We start from the raw sequence: 20837 nt of genomic DNA, 5'->3' as shown, positions 1-20837 counted from the left end.
AAAAAAAAAAAAAAAAAGAAAAGAAACCTCGGTTGTGAAAGCATGACGCAAATGGCAAAATTGTTCTCTTGGTTAAAATGCTGAATAACGTGTTTGCTAAAGGAAAATGCTGCAAGAGATTTCTACGACTGAACGAGCGGCATATTCATAACAGCCACTTGAACAAATCGCTCAAAAATAGATATAACGAAAAGGTGAGAGATAAATACCTGGATAATATTTACAACAATGAAATTAACGTTAGCACGATAAGTAAAAATATAAAAAACAAAAAGGTTGACTACTTGAGACAGCTGATTTATGATGAGGCCGAGGGTGATGAGTATCTTCTGGACGAGACAATTTTGGAGGAAGTAAAAAGTAAAAAAGGGAAAGGCACCACACATGGCAGGAACAGCATTAGCAGCAATAGCAATAGCGGTAGAGGGGGGGCTGAGGGGGAAGCGTGCGGCCCGCCCGAGCAGGGGAAAGAAGAAATGAGCGAATCCAAATACAAGCAAGCGATAAGAATGTACAATTTGTTAAAGTTAACGGACAAAGCCAACGTTTTCGATGAGGATGTTTTTATGAATATAGATAGCAAAATTAATCATGACGTTTATCAATTTTCCCAAAAAAATATCCTGCACGATGGTGAAAATCAAGTGGAAGGCTCGGCAACCAGTAAGGGCAGAAGTTTTATAGATGGTCGAATGGTGGACAATCAAAACAGAAACTTGTCCTCCGCTGTATCCATGGAAAACAAGATAGAAACCTCTCCCGATAAGGAACCGGGCAGTGAGGCTAACATGGATGATAGCAATTTTATGAGTATTACCAAAATGAACCTCCCCATATTCAACCCATCTAGCTTCTGTCTAGCGGTAGAAAGTTTAACAAACCATATATGTGATGATTTAATTTACTTATTTGGGGACCTTATGGAAGAAAAAAAATTACCTAAAAAGGACGAAAATGATAGACTATACAAATTTATGAACTCTTTATGTGAGTTTTTTTCCCTAGAAAAGAGAGAAACTGATGTAGATAGATGGATAGAAGAGGTATACATGAAAATAAAACCTAAATTGCCATCCGCCTTTCGCAATATGAAAAACGAGTATGTCCAAAACTGGATTAAAGAACATATTAAGCGAGTCCTAGCTAATGAAAAACGAAATAATCAAATGCTATATAAAGAAAAATATTACAATTTGGGTTACGATTTTGCTTATGATATCTTACCCATGAAGGACAGCAGCGAGGAGGATCCTAAAACAGAATTTTCCACCGAAAAACTAACATACAATTTTAAAACCATCGTTGAATTTTTCCTGGAGAAAAAAGTGGACTCCAATTTGGAAGAACAATTAAATATGATGTTTTTAAACTTAAAAAAAATCGGACTTGATAATTGGCTCAAAATGGACGTAAAAGATTTTGAAAAATACCTCCTCAGAAATAACAACTCCAATTTTCTGCAAATAACAGAAAATGACAAGCACGTTTCGTACTTAATGTTAAAATGTGCAAGTCGGAACATTACAGACTTTTTTTTTTACGATGAATTTTCTCCTTTTCATCTTTTTAGTGAGAAACCCAAATTTTCCATTGAGGAAAAAATAAACGCTTTGCAGCCGAATAAATACATATCAGACGATGAGTTAAAAAAAATGATTTTCTCAAACGAGTCTGCTGTAACGATTGTTAGTAAAAAGAATTCTGGCGATGCTCATCACGATATGGACATTGATCTCTTTCTTGAAAAGGAAAAAAAGTACAATATGAACAGATCCTTAATTACCTACACTTTTGACGAAAGTACTGATTCGTACAGTTACAAGTATAAGCAAATTCCAAACACTATTTATGACCATAATACGAATAAGTATATAAGGGAAAAGGAAACTATTGACCCCATGCTAAAATTAAACGAAATGAGGTCCTCCATATTGGAAGTTAAACGCATGATGAGCATGACAAAGGGTTAGTACACATTTGCGTGAGGTGTGCATTCGTGCCTGCTCATGTTGCACCGCATTTGTCCTTTTTTTTTTTTTTTTTTTTTTTGGTGAAAGAAAAGTTGTCAGGACCTGCAAAACGGTGTTATATATATTTCCTTATCAATTTTTTTTTTTTTTACCCCTTGCAGATGGACGCGTGTACTACATAAGAATCATCATCGTGATCGGGAACGGCAAGGGCGTGTACGGCTATGGCGTGGGTTTCGGGAAAAACATTAAGGAAGCGAGAAACAGCGCCCTGCTGAATTCAATTAGTAACCTAGATTTTATAGACTACAATTATAAGAACTGCGTTTTAAATTTTCCAGTCAGTGGACAAGAATATTCTTCCCATGTTAAAATAATACCTAGACCGCTAGGCAAAGGATTGAAAATCAACAGGAAGTACCTCCCTTTAGGTTACATACTTGGGTTAGACAACGTTAAGATATCCTTCAGTGGCAGCAACAAATGGATGAGTAGAATTAAAGCACTGAAAAGATGCCTTAACAAAATTGTATCTATAAAAACGCTATGCAAAATGACGGGCAAAAAATATGTATGCCATTTTGCACCTCATTATTGTACCAGTCACTGGCCAGACTACTGGTTTAAAAATGTTTTAAAAGAATACAAATATAAAATTCAAAGGATCCAGAAAAAAAGAGCTATGGTATGCAGAAAGAATTTCAGGTCCAACATTTCCAAAATACCTGAGGAGGTCCGGCCCGATTTCACCCCCTACACGTGGAAGACGCCGATACAGAAACATGTCGAGTCGCAAAAGATGAAAAAGTACATCGACAACAACATCTATCACGTCAACGTCTTTTGATTCGGAATGTACGTGTGTGCATATACATATATGTATTCATTTATATGTATACATTCGCACACGAATATACAGATTTTGCTGCGTTCGCAAAGGAGCTAGGCCTACAAAATTTTGAATGGGCCAATTTGGACAGCAGCTAAAAAGGAGCCTCCCCTATCATAACCATGTGTGTGTAAACGCCGATATTATCTGTGTACATCTTTATGTCCTAATGGCAACCACCACTTAGCATTCGAATTTTCTCACACCGTACTAAATATATTTTCCCGCCCCTTTGTATTTCCCCAACAACATCCACCATTTATGTTGCTATATTATCTTTTTCTAATTTTTTTTTAATCTATCTTTTTGATCATGTTTATAAACAAAAAAAATAAAATAAATAAATTAAATGAGTAAAATAAAAAATACGAACATGGAAATACACACCGGGGTCATACGCACAGGGGCATGAGCACACGTGCGTAAATGAATTTTCCGAGTTTGTGTTGGGACACTTGTTTTGCTTTTTATTACAAATTAAAACATTTTAAAAATGTTATAAAATGGGGCAATAAATATTTACAACTCTTAATTCAAAATACAAACAACAAAAGAAAACAAAAAAAGGATCCCTTTTGTTACTTTTTTTTTTTTTTTTTTTCCGTGTTTTTTGCTTTAATAAAAAAAAATGTCAGTGTTCCTTATTTATTATTAACTGTTTATCTTCGAATATTTTTGGAGTACTAATATTCATTAAAACGGAGAATCCAATGAACAGGAAAAAAAATATTAAGAAGATGACTATCAATTGGGATAGGATGCTCTGTAAAAAAAGGGGATGGCAAGAAGAGGACGAATGAGAAGCAGGGTCAGGCAACGGGCGGCATTACACACAGACAGGCACTAGTGCTTACACTTATATATTTTATACATAGGCATATGCGGACGGTACTATTTTTTGTTGCGGTTCACACTTACCGGGCTTGTATGAAAGACATTTTTATTTTGCTTTGCATCTTCTGGGTTGTCAAAAATGTCAGTTTCCTGGCAGGTTACAATGTAGCTTATATATTTGGGGTGCTTCTGGTAAATGAGCGGTATGATATCTGTGCAGAAAAGGGGAAAATCGGTAAGCGCACAATAATTTTAGAGCACTGACATGGGTAAGCACAACTATATACATATATATATATGATTCTTTGCAGGAGGAGCACGTTTATGTAGCGTGCTTTGCTGCTTGTTCATATTTGTTACCTGCTTGCCCGTTAATTGTGTACACGTATATGGAAAAATTATTCGTCTACAGGGGGGGGGGGGGGGAGAAACGGGGGGTTACATACGCAAAAATGAATGGACTATTCGGAATCCTCGATATTCAAAAGAGTCCTCTCGTTAAAGGTTTCTATTTATCCTCATTTTTTTTTTTTTTTTTTTTTGCATGATCCGGAAACTTAACACACGTAATAAATTTATGTGGACGCGTTTAATCTGTCCTCTCATATGTTATCATTTCTTCGTTAAAAGAAACATCGTTGTGCACAGCAATGGGGAGATAAACCCGACGCGCACGCAGATCGCTTACGCTCGGCGTTGTGATATATTCCAGGGTGTCCTGCTCGTCTGTAGGAAAGGAATAATATAAAAAAAAAATAAAATAAATAAAATTATCATCATTATCGTCATCGCGACACAATTTATAATGGACACGTGTGGGCTGCACCCCTTTTGGCGTATTCCCCTGCGTACCTAAATATTTGAGATTTCTTCCCTTGATCAGATCCTTAACATATGCGCAGGTTCCATTTATGGTGACTTTGGATTTCTGTAAAACGAGCGTTAAAAGGAAATTATAAAATGAGCCAACTCCACACTCAGGCAAGTGAAAGCATAAGAAGGTTAAGCGCGGGTCAAAAAAAAAATATACACATATATATCCCTTCATACATAAAAACGTGCCTAAAGCGGCACGTCCAAAAATACACATTTTTATCCTATTACATTGTAAATATTTGAATATGTTGATGTTATGTCGGCGTTCTTCGTCTGCACAGGAGGGAAAAAAGTGTCATGATTAAGTGCTAAAAAAAAAAATATTTTTCTTTAGGACGGACACAAGTGCTTGTTCCTTACAGTCGTGTCTAAGAATATGTTAAAAACTTTCTGAAATGGGGAAAAGGGAGGGAAGAAAAACGTGAATGATGGAAAAGTGTGTAAATGTAAATATTATATGCACTATCCATATCGCATATATATTATGTAGGTATGCACGACGGTGATGTAATCGTCCATAAATTTTTTATCCTACATCGGACAGGTTTAAAACGGTGTCCTTGTCAAAGTTTTGGATAACTTCATTAGAGCTGTGAAGGGGGGTAGGGTAAGAGCAATTAGACATGCAAATGGTTATGCTGATTCTTACATATATGTATTTATGCTGGTACGGCGTGCGGCAAACACTCCTATTTGCACAGTTAAATATGTGAAATAAGGGGTGAGCAAACTGCGTGCAAATGAATTTTCTCTCGTCGACAGCGCCCCTTTGGTGTACTAATGAAGGGCATTCAAAGTGTCCCTCATCATTGCAAAAGTGACAAGCGCTTTAACATCGATGTGTTTTCGCTCTTTTTTTTTTTTTCTCTCTTTCGCTGTCACGTTTACTTACTCCACAATTATAACATCACACTGGACATAATGTAGCAAGAAGCAGAGGAGGGATAGAAGAACAAAAAAAAGTCTAAGCATTTTTTACAAACTTGAAATATATAAAAACTATCATGCGTTTATGGAAACAGTCGTTGCCTTTATTCAAAAGGAGGATTTAATTTAAGAGTATCCAAGGGAACAATTAAAACAAAAAAAAAAAAAAATAAAATAAAAGTTTATATGACAAGGGCTTGCTTATAAACTTTTCCAATAATCATTCAGTACGAGCATAAAATGCGCAAACTGGATACTTTTTGCGAGAAAATAATGGAAGATCAAAAATGAAGTACATACGTTTGCATAAATATGTATATATGTAACTCATAGCGATGAGCGACTTGGAGTTTTTTCCCTAGGATTTTATGCTATATGTTATACGTTTTTTAATTTCTTTTTGCGTTATATATGGCCTTTTCCCTCACTGGGGTTTTTGTTCCACGCAAATGTATGATATATATATAAAACCCATGCGTGCGTATATATATGAGCGTGCATATGTTCATGTGATAAATACTTGTATACGTTTTGTACCAATTCGTATGTTGGTTTTTTCCCCTTTTAAATTCGTTTTGTGTACGGTTAAATATTAAAAAAGGAGCAATTTTTTTATGGCTTTCGAAATTGCGGGAGAAGCAAAAATTAAAACATGTTTAACATCTCACCATGTGCAAAAAAACTTAAAATTACATGCTTTTAAAAATGCTGTAGTATATTGTATCAAAACGTTTAAAAAAAAAAAAATATTCAATTTTATTTTTTATATCATTTTTCTGGAACGAGGAAATATGTTAAAAGGAGGAATACTTTTGCGACAAAAACAAAACAAAAAAAAAAATGTAACTTAAAAAAAAAAAAAAAAAAGGGAAAAAATTGTTACATACCTTTTATAAGCATTGTAGTGTGCTTACAAAAGGATGCCCACCAAAAGGTTTATGGTTAACAGGTTAGGAAAATTACGAATATATAAAATGAAAAAGGGGAAACTTCAAATGTGAGGCGTAATTATGTAGTAAGGCATGTGTAGTACGCACAATGTGTATATTTAGGTAACTAAAAAATAGCTAATCTGCCTTTGCGATGCTATAACTGAAAAAAAAAAAAAAGCGTGCACAAGTGGTTAACTTCAAAGGGACAGCCACATTATTGTTTCAATTTTTGAATTCCTTTATTCCCCGCTTAATGATCTGAAAGTAGAAAAAAAGGGGAAATGAAAAATTGTAAGTGAAAACGCAAAGTGAAATGTGGAAATTGTTCTCCATACTAAGCTATCTCGCGTTCACGGGCATGCACAGGGGGCAAACCGGTATACGCACAAAGAAGCATGAGAGCAAACGCATCGGCATATGCAAGTGGAGATCACCACGATGGGTTATTTTGTAGGGCTCTTAACAAAACTTCCTCCCGTTTTGGAGCCAAAAAGTAAAACACATCGATATGTAACTATGCTGAAGCATGCACCACGTGCAAAGTGCTAGACGTTCCAAGTTGGTGTTGACCCGTGCCGCCCCCCCGTGTGTCCACAACATGTGGAAGGCCAATCAGCCTCAAGCTTTCTCATAATTACCGATGAAAGAAGGCAGTCAAAATTTTTTGCCGGCGTAAACATTTTGTACTCATCCAAATGTATAATATTTTTGTTTTCCAGATTTTTTAACTCATTAACAGGATCGCACATGTGTATGTGCTCGAGTTCCTTTTTATTGTGAATATAACGCGTCCTACACTTTTTGCTATTATTTTCTTGGTCAATGTAATTTAAAATTCTGTGCATGGTTTGGCTATCTATATCTTTGATATCCATTGTGCCTGTTTTGATAAATGGCTTTAAAATTCTGCTAAACTTTTTGACCCAACCGTTACCATCGATTTCACCATTTGCTGTAATTAATAACAAGTACCTCTCGTTTTCTACCCTTAATTTATCAGGCAGATAAAAAAAACTCGTCAACACCCTCACCTTCAATGAACTAGACATATATAAAAATCGCTCAGATATATATTTAATTAATTTGTTGTTTAATAATTTTGATGCTTGGGAAGATGACCAATTATTTTTTATACACTCTAAATATTTTATGTACTTGTCACTGATTTCATTGCTTGCTTGTTCATTTGTTTCTTCCTTTTTAGCTGTAACCCCTTGGGTGTCATCGTTCTCCTTCTCTACGTTGCGGTCCTTATCAGAGCAGCCTTCTGCGGAAGCGTCTTTCTCCTCGTGAGCCTGTTTTGTCTGCCCCTCCGTCTTTCCACCCTCGTCCACACAAGTCAGCGTATCGTCTTTTTTCATTTGTCGTGTAAATGGGGATACCAGTACACACGTGCATGCAAGCGCGAAGGGGGTATATATATACCCACGTACACATGTGCATATGTATGTCCTTTTTTACACGGACCTATATATGTGTGTGTAGAAATCTGCACGCACGTACTCAAATATACACTTGCACAAATTTTATCCGTTGCATCAGGTTTGGGTAGTGCCAAGTGCCAATTTTTTTTTTTTTTTTTTCCACTACCCTTTGCAAATTATCTTGTGTTATTCTGTAAATTAAAAAAAAAAGGAAATAAAATATCATTCCATTTCCCTCCCTTGCGTTAAATTTAACTCCGTTTGCACTTGGATTATGCGCTCGTCCTATTGAAGTTTTGTTTTCAGTTTGCATACTTGCGTCATTTTTTTCGTCACACATTTGTAATGTTCATTTTAATTTTCTAACTCAATAATTTTAGAAAGTGTAATAGAGCAAATCACAGTGAATATGCATACAAATTTTTACAAAAAAAAAAAAAAAAAAAAAAAAAAAAAAAAAAAGATAGCACATTGTAGTATAGTTTCATGCAAAAAAGTAAAATTAAAACTGTACATATTTTAGTGAAATAGTTTTTACAAATTTTTTATTTCACAAAGAAACTTAAAAAGAGGAAAAAAAAAAAAACATCTCATAAGATAAAAGTTTTTAAAAGAATGATGGTTCAAATGATTGATTAAAAAATAAATAACAAATAAAAGGCACATGCAGTGGTTACTATAGGAAAAAGTGACTGTTTAAAAACTAATGAATATAACTGCGGTAAGAATTTCCCCTGCTAAGACAAGTCGTATGTCACCCCTTCTATGAAAACGTTACACACAGAGGCACGCGCTTCGCTGAAAGTGAACAGGACCGTTCACGTGTGTATGTGCGTCACCAAACCGACATAGAAGAGTATAACGTGCTCATTTGCAACCATTTCAGCCATTTATCGGATCGCCCCTGTTAACAGCGCGTTCCTGAAATGCATTGATGGCACCTCTCTTGTAAGCTACTCCGTAGTTATCCTCTCGTCTTGGCCGCAGTTTCAACTTTCGTAACTCATTACAATCCCATGGACGTGCCAAATACATGGGCAGTTTTGCACTTGTAAAACCCAAGTGAACAAAAAAAAAACGAACACCCGTCTTGATTGGAAGTTTCGTACCATTTCTGCGCAACTGCCATAAGGGTGACACATTTTTCAAACGCTTAAAAAATGCAAGATGCACTGATCTTGTTACAAGGACCTTTTTCTTTTGTATTCCTTTTTTACACAAAAATGTGTAAACAAACACATTTGAATTAATGATTTACAAAATGAAAAAAAAATACGTGAATGAATTTTGGTAAAAACAACAGACAAAATTAAAAAAAAAAAATGAGTTGCTATTTATAAAGTTGTAGTTAGTGTTGTTATTATTAATAGGTTAAAAAACAATAGTTACATGAATAAATTAATACGTGATTGCAGTGTTGCGTTATAATTATTAAAACATTATTATGATTTTAACAAACATTGTAAAAAAATTAAAGCGGCAAAAAAAGGTTATTAAAAAATGAAAACAATTTTTTTTTTTTTTTTATCGCTTGAATTATATTACAATTACGCACACATGTAGATTTACATTGTATTGCGTACAGGATTAAAGCTTTTAAATCGATTAATAGGTTTAATATGAATACAAATATGTGTACATGAGACCTAGTAAAAACAACATATTATTGTCAAACACCTGCTCCTTCGTTGGAGCACAACTTGAAGTTTTTGTCAAACAAATTTGTAAAAAAAAAGAAATTCTCTTTTTGTCTTTCACTTGTCCTTACAATCAAGCAAATTTTGTACTTCCACAAAAGGTGAATAATTGATCCGCAATTTCTTCCCCAGCACACAGGCACATCCACACGAGAGACATACACAAACTCCACCATCTACTTTCATTTTCCAGCCAAATCAGGTGTGAATTATGTTGTAGCAAGAATTGTTGTTGCACTCGGAATTCATATAATTTTCATAATTACCCTCCTGATAATTCCCATCGCTATTATTATTGTTCAAATTATTTTCTGCGTAGGTTCCTTTTTTAAATGGCAATACATTATTGGCGGTATTCTTCCCATGGATGTACGTGGTGGAATCGCTACGGTATTTGTTATCCTCACTGAAGTAAAAATTTTCTGACTTGATTGGCGGGGTTTGATTGTTCGTACAGCTATCGCTAGCAGCGGAATAGTTATTTTGATCGTGAAAGAAAAGATTGTTAACGTAATTATTTTTCATCTGCATATTATCCATGGTGGTACTGTTTGCGTAATAATCGCAGTACTGATTATACAGGTGGTTCATGTCCTCTACGTTCTCCATAATAGGCATGCTACTGTTATTGTTACTGTTGTTGCTAATGCTGTTCCTGGCGTCGCTTATGGAGCTGTTGAAGGAGCCGTTCATGGAGCTGTTCATGGAGCTGTTCATGGAGCTGTTCATGGAGCTGTTCATGGAGTCGTTCATCGCGTTACTCATGACGCCGGTTGCGCTTTCCCCGTTTTGAGAATCCATACTGCTCAGCAGCAAGTTGTTATCCAATTTTAGCTGGCTGTACACGTTTTCCCCGTTGTAATCCTTCGTGTCTTTCATTGGAGAGGAGAAATTTTCATAGTTCTTTAATTCACTGTTACGTATAATAAAGTCCTTATGGTGCTCATTCAGCTTTTGCTCTGAGGAGTTGTTGCTGCTATCCAAACTACTGGGAGATACAATTTTGCAATCCATATTCGAATTAAGATATTCATTGCAGTTTGTGCAGACGGTTATAAAATCATTAATTTTGTACTTCCTCTCATGTGTACATACCTTTTCCTCATTATCTGAGTTAAAATTATATACACCAAGCATGTCGCTCATGTTATTTTTGTCTTGACTCATATCATTCATTTGTGGCTTATACGATGGAGTAGCAGACATTTCTTCACCCTTGATCTTTTCGTCCATTTTTGGCATGTTTAAAATGTTCTCATATAAATTATACTCATTGCAAAAGTTGTTTTTAATGGGCGTGGCATTTTCCCCCTCGTTCGCAAGAATTGGCAGTAGTAGATCCTTCAGCGCATTGTTGTTTTCCACTTTGTTATCCTTTGAATCTATATTTTGGCCTTCACATGACAGTGTGGAACTGTTATAGTTTTGCTGTTTTTCACTTGTCATATCATCCTCTTTATTGGCCAGTTTGCCAAAATTGCTGGCTAGGTTTTTTAGATAATTATGGAAATTCTCTTTTTGCTCGTCTGATGCTTTATCCGACAGGACGTGTGCAAGGGCGGCTTTAAATTCGTTGTTGAAATACTTGAGGTTTTCGTTCAAATTGCACATGTTTAGCAATCCATCATTTTTTCCATCCGCCACGTGTTCGCCATTATTATTTCCACTACCACTACTGCCACCACCACTGCCACCATTTGCGTCATTTTCATACACACGGTTTTCAAACTCGGGGCCAGGCAAGCTTCCTGTCATGTTACCGCCCATGTTGTTACTAACACCAGTGCACAATTCGCAACCGGTGGGGACATTCTTCGCGTTTATATGTTCACCTAAATTTAGGTTAACCTCCAAGTTGTACTTATCCTTTTTTCCTATCAATTCGTTCGAATAGGAAAAGTTGCTACTTAGGTAATCGTTTCTACATGGGCCATTATTCATCGAATTCTTTCTGCCCATATTTTTACATGTCATAATTGTATTCGCTACATTTTGGCTCCTTACATTTTTATTCATGGAGTCCTCCACGTCATGATCATTTCTCTCTGCCATATGTACGTTAAACGTGTTATCAGCCCCACTTTGGTCATTCATCATGTTCATATTTTTACATTCAATTTGTTCTTTATCGGCCTTGTTTTCCATTACCACGTAGTTCATGTTGTCCTTACTGATGGGGTCACTTTCTCTTGAGCCTCCTTCCGCAGAAGGGCTTTTGGTAAACGGGTGCTCGATGATGTCTTGGTAGAACCCACTGGGGGATGACCCTCCTTGGTGTAGCCCATTTTCGTGAACTGCACTCTGGTGAACGGCACTCTGATACAAACCATTCTGGTACCCCCCATTTGCAAACACTTTCCCCGCGTAGTTATCATAACTGCACATGCTGTTATCGGTGTATATGTCGTTTGAGCTGAACTCCGCTTGGTTAAACTCGTTCGAATTATAACCACTATTCGTGAACCCACTGTCTCCCCCCAAATGGTTCGCATAATTCTCATTCAGGTTCATATCTCCGTCATCCATTTTTCGATTTTCCATTACAGCCTTGTCACCGAATTTACCCAAAAGCGTCTCCACTAGAACATTTTCGTCCATATTTTGCAAAAGGGCATTCATATGGTTTTCGCTAATATTAAAATTTAATTTCTTCATATTTTCCAATATGAATTTCTTCTTATCGAAATTTATATCCATGGGTAAAACTTCTGCACTGCCTTTATTGTCCACAAATTTTGTATTCGTCACTGGATTTGCAATAGCGTTTACGTCGTAGTTTACGGGGTACTCCTTGTTCTGATGGTGGTATGTGTTGTTCGTCATATTGTAGGCGTCGTACAAGTCCGTACTACTCACACCTCCGTTACTGCCGCTGCTACGACCGTTGGCACTGCCGCTTTTGTTATTACTACTGCTCCTGTTACCGTTTCCATTTTCATGAAACTGTGATACAACGGGCTGGTTAAAGTAACCCTTATCATAAGAATTATCATAGTATTCATTAACATAGTAATAAGGATTCTCATAATACATTTTACCAACATTGCTACTGGGTTTCCCTTCCTCTCCATTGGTATATTTTACATCGCAAAAATCGAGAGCCCCGCGACTATTAATCGTGTTACACTCTGGTAACTTTCCGCTGTTGCCGTTTATATTATGATCCGGGTGATTAATTCTGTTGTCAATTATTACACCTCCATTCTTATTAATCATGTGGTCCATCCGTATATCTCCGTTGGCTTGGTGAATTGGATATATTTGACCCGTCGGTGAATTCTCACCATACATCATTGTGCACGTAGCTGAGTTATTGGCCGCTGCCGCATCAGTTGTCATGGCTGCTGTTGTAGTAGGAACTGAAGCACCGGGTGTAATGGTAGTCAATGTATTACCGATAGAAGCATTTTCCATGTTATTCAATTTTTCTCGCGCAGTTGCTTTTTTCACCTTCTTATCCTTTTTGTTAAGTGGCGGTCTTCCTGGTTTTTTCTTTTGGACCTTATTAGTGTTCATATTTTTGGCATCTCCATCAGTACAGGAGGCCATTCTGTTCAACTCCATGTCCATTTTGGTGTTCCCTTGTTCGTAATTGTTTGTAATATAAGCATCCCGTACAAGCCCCTTATTCATTGCACCATTTAGGTTTAGGACATAATTATACGAGTTTGGTGCACCGTCGGCCGTTTCTGCGCTAGCAATGTGATAATCTTTCTTTATCACGGAACTGATGTTCTGCCCCTTCTTCTTAGAGTTCCAGTAGGACTTGGCGCTTCGGGGTTTTCTGCTGCTTGTGTTGCCGCGTGCGCAGAGATTGCCTCCGTCAGGGGATACGTAAAGAGGGTTACCACTTACATGGTTGCCAATATCAATATTAGCGCTCATCATGTTTCCTCTGCCAAGGCTTCCACGACCCCCATTACCTCTACCCCTACTGCCACTACCGCGACCGCCTCTATGACTTCGGGTGCCAGGTTTCTTGCTCATAATGACATCCTCGTAGGGAACTACCTGGCCCATGGGTGTGCCGTTTTCTACGCCCCAAACGAACAATGCATCATTCGGACCCCTGTCAACACCACTGTTGCCATTGCTAATAATGTAATTATCATCTGTAAGATATAGTCCGTCTGTCGGTTCGGAAATCATAAACGAATCCGAGCTCCTCATTCTGTTATATGCATCATTATTTTCGTGATCCAGGTAGCTTTCCATATTGTTCGGATCATACATTTCGCTCATAATAGCATCATGGTGATTCATCGTTATGTTACTGGGAGAAAATGTTGGGAAATTATCATTCCCCATGAGTGCTAAACCATTCTGGCTATTCCTATCGGATAATTCTTCTTCATCCGATTTAATTTTCTTATGAGGATGTATGTTATATTTTTTTTGTAGAAGCTCAGGATTTTTTACTAATCTTAGGCATAGTAATTTTTTGGACCATTCACTTCTAACCCATGTGTTTCCTGCTTTGATAAGAGTCTTCCATCCACATTCGCATTTCATTTTAACTTTGGTTCCATCATTGTTTAGCCATTGACTCATGTACATTTTCTGTTGACACGAATTACAAATTATTAAGGGCACTGGCTTTTTCCACCTTGGACTTCTAACCCAATCATTATTTTTTTTAAGGAAATTCTTAAAACCACATTTACACAATAATTTAACTTTGGATCCAATGTCATCAAGCCATGTGTGTACCCACATTTTGGAATTACATTCATCACATAATATTTGAGGTGCTTTTCTTTGTTTAATATTTCCTCTTCTGGACCAAATCAAATCTGTTCTGTCATAGTTTCTACTTCCGCATTCGCATATCATAATAATTTTCGTTTTATCCTTATCTAGAAATCTGTTTGTTACTAGTAATTCTTTGCACCTTGTGCAAAATATATGGGGTGCCTTTGGTTTTCTTTCATCCTTCTCATCGAAATAACAGTTAGTGATTTGTTTCCATTCATTATCCTCTTTGATGCATTTAAAATAACCGCACAGACAGTAAAATGTGATCATGCAATAATTTTCCACTATTGCATTTTTTTCTACTAATTCTTTGTACGTGCTGATTTTGAGGTACTTTAAGCTTTTTATTTTTTCAATGATGTCTGCGTTTTGTTCCAGTTCTTTCTTCACATCACTCGTGCTCTTCGCTTCCACCGTTTCATCCGTTTCGGGGTTATCACTTTTCGGTGGGTTCATTTGTTTCTCATCTGATGAGCTGGTTGCCACATCCTCTTCTTCGTTCTTTTCGTTCAATTGGTTATCGGGACTACAAGGGTCCATCTCCTCATGGGTACTCTCATCATCGTTTCGTTTGTCGCTCTGGTTGTTGTTGATCGGGTCATCCTGCGTGGTCCATTGTGGTTCAATCTCCGGGGCATTAGCTGTAGCACTTTGTGAGTTATTCTGTGGATCACATTGTTCATCGTTTTGTGTATTATTTTGTGCATCTCCTTGTGTATTATTTTGTGTGTCACCCTGTGGATCATTTTGTGCATCACCCTGTTGATCATTTGAAGCATCACCGTGTGGATCATTTGGAGCATCATCCTGTGGATCATTTTGTGCACAATTTGGTTTATCCCTTTCTGGATCATCCCCGCCTGCTTCTTCCCCCCCAGTGGCTGCAATATGTACGAACTCATTCCTCGCACTTATCTGAACCTTAAACGCATAGAGGCAATTGGAGCATATCAAATTTTTCTCCTTTTTCTTAAAAAGCTCTGTTAAGTTGTCACTAAAGGAATCATCCTCAATGGACGGTAAGGTTACATCATTAATGGACGCTAGGGGGTCGATTTCGTTGTATACCTCTTTATTCTTTTTATAGTAATCCTCTAAGCAAATTTTTGATTTGATTTTTTTTTCCAGTGCTGTTTCGGATTTGCTTTTCTGGGCTATAAATAGGTTCACGCTTCTTTTGGGCTTCCTCTTCGACCTAAAATCTGTTTCCACATTCATTTCTACGTTGTCATCGAAAGCGCTATCATTTATAACCCCTGATGAGTATAAGGCTGAATCAGCATCTCCATGGGCTTCTTCCAATTTAATATTCACACCATTTGCCATCAGACCATTCTGCGACTGACCTATCATGCCAAATGTCCCCTCATATGGAACACTATTATTTACTATCCCATAGCCCGTCTCATTTTTACACATCCTCATCATATTTGAGTGCAAGTTATTCTCACCTAAATATTCATTGTTTCCCTCCTGCTTCACTAAAATGTATCCCTTTTTCATGCTGCCCTTCTTTCTACCACTATGCTTTAACCGTACGGGTTCATTCTCTAGTGGCATATTTTCAGGATCCTCAATGCCCATGTACATACCACCTGTCTCTCCATTTTTTCTACTTCTTCTTGAGGCACCCATTTTATTCTTAAGTTTATAGCCTCTTCTTTTTCTTGGGAGTTCGCCCACTGCTTCGCCATTCTGGATGGCATTATCATCTTGTGCATCTTTATCCTTCTTGCCTTTTCCCCTTCTCCTAACGTACTTCCTTTTCCCTGTGCCGACGTTTCCGTTTACGCTGGTATCGTTTATAATACTATTGCTAATGGACTGGTCATATCCAACACTCCTCCCAATATTGTTGACGCCATTTACGCTCACAATACCATTGGTCGCTGTGTTGGGGTCCTCCTGGACCTTTATCCTCATGTCTTCTTCGAGCGTCCCCCTTAATTCGTCCCTCACGTATCCCTCATAGGAGGAAAACAGGTTTGCAAATCCGTAATTGTTGGATGTATAATACGTAGGAGAAATGTTTTCACTTCCCTCCTCCATACCGTAGCTTGGTTGTTCAATATTGTTGATACCGCTACTGTTCAGGTGACCGTTGCCGTGGTTGTCCTGCATGGTGCCCATCGGATCGTAGACAAACGCCCCCTTCTTATATATATCATCGCGCTTCGCGACATATTCACCTGTACCTATCCGCACAGGGTCGCCATAAGTAGTGCGATTCGCTTGGTTCAGCTGGTCGTACATATTGTTACACGGTACTTGAAACGGGGTGGCCGCCATGGGGTTATCTGTGTATGGGTTATTATTACATGCACCGCTGTTCATGTATTTTACCCCTACCGGATTCTGATTCGGAAAGCTACTGAAGCTGTCGCTCCGGAAAAGGTTGTTCTCGTTATGGTTACTTCCGCCGGTGTTGATACTCGACATGTGTGCATTCTCGCCCATTCGCAATTTTTTGTACTTCCTGTCCGTGACCCGTTTGGGCCCCTTGGTCATATGTCCCTGGGCTGTGTACATGACAGTAGAATTGACATCCTCCGGGAAACTTATAATTCTCTCACTGTTTATATTTTCTCTACTTAAGGATCTTCCAATTTTATAATTCCCAGAACCATACCTTTGATAGTCTACTCCATGTTCGTTGATAATATTCTCGTGGGTACCGTCTCGATAGGTGCTACTAGGCCCCATGACGAAATTGCTATTCTCCTGACCATCCCTCAAAACAGGGGTATAAATAAGCTTCTTATTTTGGTTAGTGAATATTCCGCATATGCTTTTATTGTGACTACGCTTGTGGACGCTCTGCTTCAGCCTCGCGGGGGATCCTTTCGCGTAATTATTTGTTCCTACCAGTTCTGCGTTGTCCATCGAAATTGGTTTCCAATTTTCATTCTGCTCGTTATTTTTCTGGTCGTGTGTTACGAATGACTTGTCAATGTTACCCTCTTGGAATTGGAATTGATCTGGAATCTCATTTTCCTCGTTGGCAATTTTTTTAAGTTTTCTTTTTCGCTTCAATGGCTTTTTCATTTTAATCATTTTTCTATTCTTTTTATCAAAATATAAAACATTTTTGCACAATTCGTCCTTTTCGTTTATGCCGGTAAAATTTGAATTCATGCTCAGATTCATTTTATTTAATTCATCTTGACTTATATTCAGTTCTGACAACTTGATATTCCTCCCGTCTATCTTGACGCTGTTTATGTTAAAATTGTTTTCTTCATGTATACCATTGGTGTAATTATTCTTCTCGCTGTTGTTATCACCCGGTAAGGAATTGGTCACTTGAGCATTACTTTCACTTTCCACAGGGGTGTTGCGTTTTTTCGTACCCCTTTTTTTATTATTCCTTTTCCCGTTATTATCCGGTCTTTGCTCGATGTTGTTCACATTACAGTTGGGTCCCTTATCAGTTCGTCCGTTACTTCTATTTATGTTTAAATTTTCCACAGAACGGTAGGCACTTACATTTTTCGGATCTTCACTAGGCACAAAATTTTTATGATAATAATGGGACGCTTGGCAGAGATTATTGAAGGAAGCCCCATTTTCCATGTTCTTATTTGCTACATAATTTATGTTGTTTCCATCAACGGATACATTACAGCTCCTGTCTAAATAATCGTTTGTGTTGGAATGATTTTTACTTTCCTTGTTATGGGCTGGATAAATAAAACCGTTGCCTCTAGTTTCATTTTTGGTGTCCTCCAATGTTCTTCCGTTGTAGACACTGTTACGGTACATATTTTCACTCACATCACTCATTTGGCCCTTTTCACCAATCATATTGTTATAGTGTGTTGGCAAGAACATAGTCTTATCATTCGTCTCATTCTTTACATTTTTGCTTTTGTCCTGAATGTTCATTCCGTCCTCATTTAAACTGTTCATATTGCTTAGCGAGATATTATCGTTCATTGCGTTTATACCGCTCAAAGGGTTTATACTGCTCATTGCGTTTATATTGCTCATTCCACTTATGCTACTCAGGGCGCTCATGCTGCTCACAGCACTTATGCTGTTCGCCGTGTTGAGGGTGCTTATTCCGCTAATGCTGCTACCCCCATTAACGGTAGCTATGCTACCAACCCCATTCATATTACTCAATGTGCTCGTACTATTGATGTTATGTGTGTCGTTCATGGTATTGCCCATGTGGACCCCATTGGCATCGCTAAATATATTTTGGTTGGTACCCACACCCTGACCTTTCAAAAGGACAGATTCGTCACTGCCTACACCATAGAGACCTCCCTTATGGTAGTAGTCCATGTTTACACAATTCATATTATTTAAATTTTTATCCTCTGGGGGCCTTTCCATGAAATTTATGTAGCTCCCGTTGCCCTTATCCGCAAATTGACTTATCTCCTTAACCATTTTGCCTTCCATCATTTTCTGTATCCCGCTGCATTCTCCCATATTCTTCACATGGTCAAAATCGTTCATACGGGAAGGGCTTCCAACATTGCCTACGCTGTTCATGCCGCCCATCGCACTTACCGCATCGTAACCCATTGAACCAAGGTCTGCATTCATATCAAAATTATTTCTACCCATGTTACTTAAATGGTTATTTTTGAAGGTGTCCCTCATAACCTGCATATTCGAAATATAATCATTGAGCTTATTTCCACTTACATCGTTCATGTCATAATAGGAGGTATTTTCAAATTTGGATGTCTTTTCATTGTAGGGTCCTTCATACATATACGTGGGGGGGTCTGCATTATTTACCTCGTTCTGCATGTTACTTATGCTGATGGGCACATTCTCGTTACTAGCATATTCTACATTTTGTCCCGTTGACCCATTTCCACTGCTTCCGCTGTGTCCACTACATCGCGTGTTCACTTTATACTCATCCTGTTGACCACTCTGTGCCATTCGTCCAATTAGCACATTTTCAATCGGCTGGGCACCCGTGTTGTCCTCCACAGTACTGCTCCCGTTACTATTAGCACTGTTCGTCGAGGCACATGTGTTACGATTTTCCTCACAAGAAAACATGGTGGACATTTGCTGTGTAGCATCCTGATTCATCTCAACATTTTCTTTACCCTTAATACAATACATGTTTAATAACTCCCCATTCTCATTATTGGTGTAGAGATAATTCTGTTTTTCCTCTATCCCCTTGGGCATATCATAATTTGTCAAATTGTCACTCCCTTTTATTTCCGTATACTCCCTCATGTACATGTTGTTATGAGTTCCATCTTGGGTGGATACAATTCCATGTGGTAATTCTCCCTCGCTCTTATAATCCCACTTCATGGGCACGATGCCATTTCCGTTGTATTCATTTTGGAACTGTATGGGGTCGAAAGAGTTATTCAAATTTGATGTGCAAGGAGTTATGTTTTTTTCTGAATGTTCGTGTTCGGTATACTTCTCTTGTGCGTCTTCTTTTTCCTCATATGATGTCATGTAATTTTCTGCGTCTTCACCTGGGCTGTCCCCGCTTTGGTCTTTGCTCGTCTCATCGCAATGATTGCTTCTATTACCGTTGATACTGCAGTGGCTACTTCTTTCGCCGCTAACACTGCCGTTGCTGCTGTCGGTACGACTCTTAGTGGGACTAGCACTGCTGCTGCTTCCTCTGGAGCTTACTGTTGTTTGTTCAAAGTTTTCCTGATATACGCAATATGCATTCTCATGTTGTTTTTGCTCTACATCCATAGTTTTACCTATTTTCTGGGTTCTAGTTTGCTTCGTACCACTTTTCCTGCTTCAAAATTCTAGGTGTGATGTGGGTCAACAAAGGATTTCTACGGGGTGATTAGAATGTGTGGTACTGGCATGCGCTTCGAACTTCTCCTTGTTACGTTTCCTTATTTTCCTTCGATTATCTTGTAGTTTTTTTTTTTTTCTTTTTTATCATATGAAGCGCTCTTCCTGTTTTATTCTGTTGTTGATTTGTGGTACTGCTGGTTAGCAGCACTGCAGATTAGCTGTGTTGTTGATTAGCAGTGTTATTTTATTTGTATTTATATATGTTTCAAATCTTTATATAAATAGAGCATAAATAGGCATAAAATACATTTAACAAACTAAAGGCGTTAACAGCCAAAGTACTACTTTTTGACACTCGCCAAATGTAAGTACATCAAAGAAAACAAATACTAACAGGTGTTGGGTTTAGAGCGCTGGGTAATTATCCGCGCACATAAATTTGCCGGATGGCACTCCCATGTACATACGACTGGTGTTCATGAAGATTTTGAGGAACCAAGTGGGAAAATATGTGGTATACAGAGAAACATTATAAAAAGAATACAAATTATTCGTTGTTTTGGGGGGGGGGGCAAAAATTTACGTACATAAAAATATATGTACAACAGTTGAGTTCATATGGAGAACAGGCAACTGAGCATATATGGGTTCAGGCGCATGGTTTTACGCCTATACTTCACAGGTGCGCTTCAAAAGTACACAACGCGAATGTACATCCAGATGTACACTTAAAAATAGGTGTTCTTTTTCTGTTTTTTTTTTCGCTTAAATGAGTTAAC

At 37.8% G+C, this 20837-nt stretch overlaps 4 protein-coding genes across 4 annotated transcripts; 1 reads left to right on the top strand and 3 right to left on the bottom strand.

Moving 5' to 3' along the window:
• Positions 1-77: 77 nt before the first annotated feature.
• On the top strand, positions 78-2817 carry AK88_02103 (uncharacterized protein; the record flags this gene model as incomplete). The annotated part of the gene is made up of 2 exons (XM_012479737.1): positions 78-1965; positions 2132-2817. The coding sequence occupies 2 exons, from the start codon at positions 78-80 to the stop codon at positions 2815-2817; spliced, it is 2574 nt and encodes an 857-aa protein (XP_012335160.1).
• A 673-nt stretch (positions 2818-3490) lies between these two features.
• AK88_02102 (uncharacterized protein) lies at positions 3491-5541 on the bottom strand (the record flags this gene model as incomplete). The annotated part of the gene is made up of 9 exons (XM_012479736.1): positions 3491-3622; positions 3778-3905; positions 4054-4099; positions 4382-4419; positions 4546-4621; positions 4798-4842; positions 4930-4959; positions 5105-5159; positions 5462-5541. 9 exons carry the CDS (start codon positions 5539-5541, stop codon positions 3491-3493), a joined length of 630 nt encoding a protein of 209 aa, XP_012335159.1.
• A 1432-nt stretch (positions 5542-6973) lies between these two features.
• AK88_02101 (uncharacterized protein) lies at positions 6974-7789 on the bottom strand (the record flags this gene model as incomplete). Its single annotated transcript, XM_012479735.1, has 1 exon — positions 6974-7789. The coding sequence occupies one exon, from the start codon at positions 7787-7789 to the stop codon at positions 6974-6976; it is 816 nt and encodes a 271-aa protein (XP_012335158.1).
• A 1958-nt stretch (positions 7790-9747) lies between these two features.
• AK88_02100 (uncharacterized protein) lies at positions 9748-20004 on the bottom strand (the record flags this gene model as incomplete). The annotated part of the gene is made up of 1 exon (XM_012479734.1): positions 9748-20004. One exon carries the CDS (start codon positions 20002-20004, stop codon positions 9748-9750), a length of 10257 nt encoding a protein of 3418 aa, XP_012335157.1.
• Positions 20005-20837: the final 833 nt, after the last annotated feature.

This window comes from Plasmodium fragile (genome assembly GCF_000956335.1).
Source record: "Plasmodium fragile strain nilgiri unplaced genomic scaffold supercont1.20, whole genome shotgun sequence".
Classification (NCBI taxonomy): domain Eukaryota; phylum Apicomplexa; class Aconoidasida; order Haemosporida; family Plasmodiidae; genus Plasmodium; species Plasmodium fragile.
Note: the sequence above shows the minus strand (reverse complement) of the source record. Positions and strands in the feature narration are given on the sequence as shown.